A 1,291-nucleotide genomic window follows, 5' to 3' on the forward strand; every position below is an offset into this window, starting at 1 on the left:
ACCCTAAGTAGAGATGGGTTTTCTTACAGAAAGGTGTTCGTCTCAGATGCCGAACTTCCCTGGGGCCAGCCGTGCTACCTGCTCACACAGACAGTTAATGAGTCGTATGAATGCTTCGTTTTTTCATTAAAAATATTTTGGAAAAAACTAAGCTAAGCAGTGCTGCCTTTGTCATTGTAACTTTTGGAATTTCACTGACAATTTAGTCAACTGCTTTGGTAATTTGGGGTTGTTATTTGCTATAAAATGTAGTTTTGTTGAACTTGCACAGGTTTCCATGTAGTTAAAAGGCTGCTTGTATGTGCACGTAGTATTTTACTGTAATTGTTTTTTGGCGCCTTGCAGTGATTGCGGTTGAGTGAGTACTTAGTCACATAAGACAGGCTTTTTTCAAATCCTGTGAAGAGCTATCAATCTTGCCTTCACCTGCCCAGATACTGGCACAGATGTTTACATAGCCTGCAGTTTGGCCAAGCAGTGTGCAGTTAAATATAAGATCTGCATTACGCGTTCAAATGAGATCTTAGGGAAATTTCACATACCTATGGAATTTTTTTTTGCTAACAGAAATGTTTTTTCTTTAAACATAGCAGACGATAAAATACAAAATAATTAACCAAATGAGCAGCCTCTGTGTAAAAAAAATAAGTTAATAAACAGGCAGTTTATGATTTGGTGCATGATGTATTATGTAATCAATGCACTGAAATAAAGTGTGTGCAATCTTTATATTTTCTTATGTTTCCCTTCTGGGGTTATATTTCTGTCAGTGTCCACCTCTAACTGCGTTCTGTGTCTCCTGTCTTTTGTTGTAGACCAAATTTGATTGACATGAATAAGGTGTACAGACAGACCAACCTGGAGAATCTGGAGCAGGCCTTCAGCGTAGCAGAAAGAGACTTGGGCGTCACACGCCTGCTGGATCCTGAAGGTAAAAACATCCCTCTGGATTCTCCTTTAAGGAATTTTTTTTCATTCTTGACTTTCGTTGATCCTAGAGGATTTAATGGATTTGTAAAGTATTTTTTTATGCCTCTGTAAGAGTAGCTTCTAATAATGATCTAATAGTGATTTTACTTTTTTGATGTTGAGTAATGTACACTACTGTTTACAATTGAGGGTTTAATAACATTTTTACTAAAAGGTTTTTGTAAATACTTTTATTTAGTAAGGATGCATTAAACTGATGAAATGTAACAGTTTATACATTTATATACAAAATATTTTCTATTTCAAATAAATGCTGTTCTTATGAACTTTTTATTCATTAAGGGTTGTATGGGTCATTTTT

At 35.3% G+C, this 1,291-nt stretch overlaps 1 protein-coding gene across 1 annotated transcript in view; it reads left to right on the forward strand.

Annotated features, from left to right (window-relative positions):
* LOC107576695 (plectin-like) overlaps nt 1-1,291 on the forward strand; it is a 21,286-nt gene that overhangs the window by 1,213 nt on the left and 18,782 nt on the right. Inside the window, exon 2 of the mRNA XM_016262838.1 lies at nt 816-931. Coding sequence (XP_016118324.1) covers nt 816-931 — 116 coding nt within the window. The remainder of the gene's footprint in view (nt 1-815; nt 932-1,291) is intronic.

The sequence above is a fragment of the Sinocyclocheilus grahami genome, unplaced genomic scaffold (genome assembly GCF_001515645.1).
Source record: "Sinocyclocheilus grahami isolate Dianchi unplaced genomic scaffold, SAMN03320097.WGS_v1.1 scaffold4170.1, whole genome shotgun sequence".
In the NCBI taxonomy this organism is placed as follows: domain Eukaryota; kingdom Metazoa; phylum Chordata; class Actinopteri; order Cypriniformes; family Cyprinidae; genus Sinocyclocheilus; species Sinocyclocheilus grahami.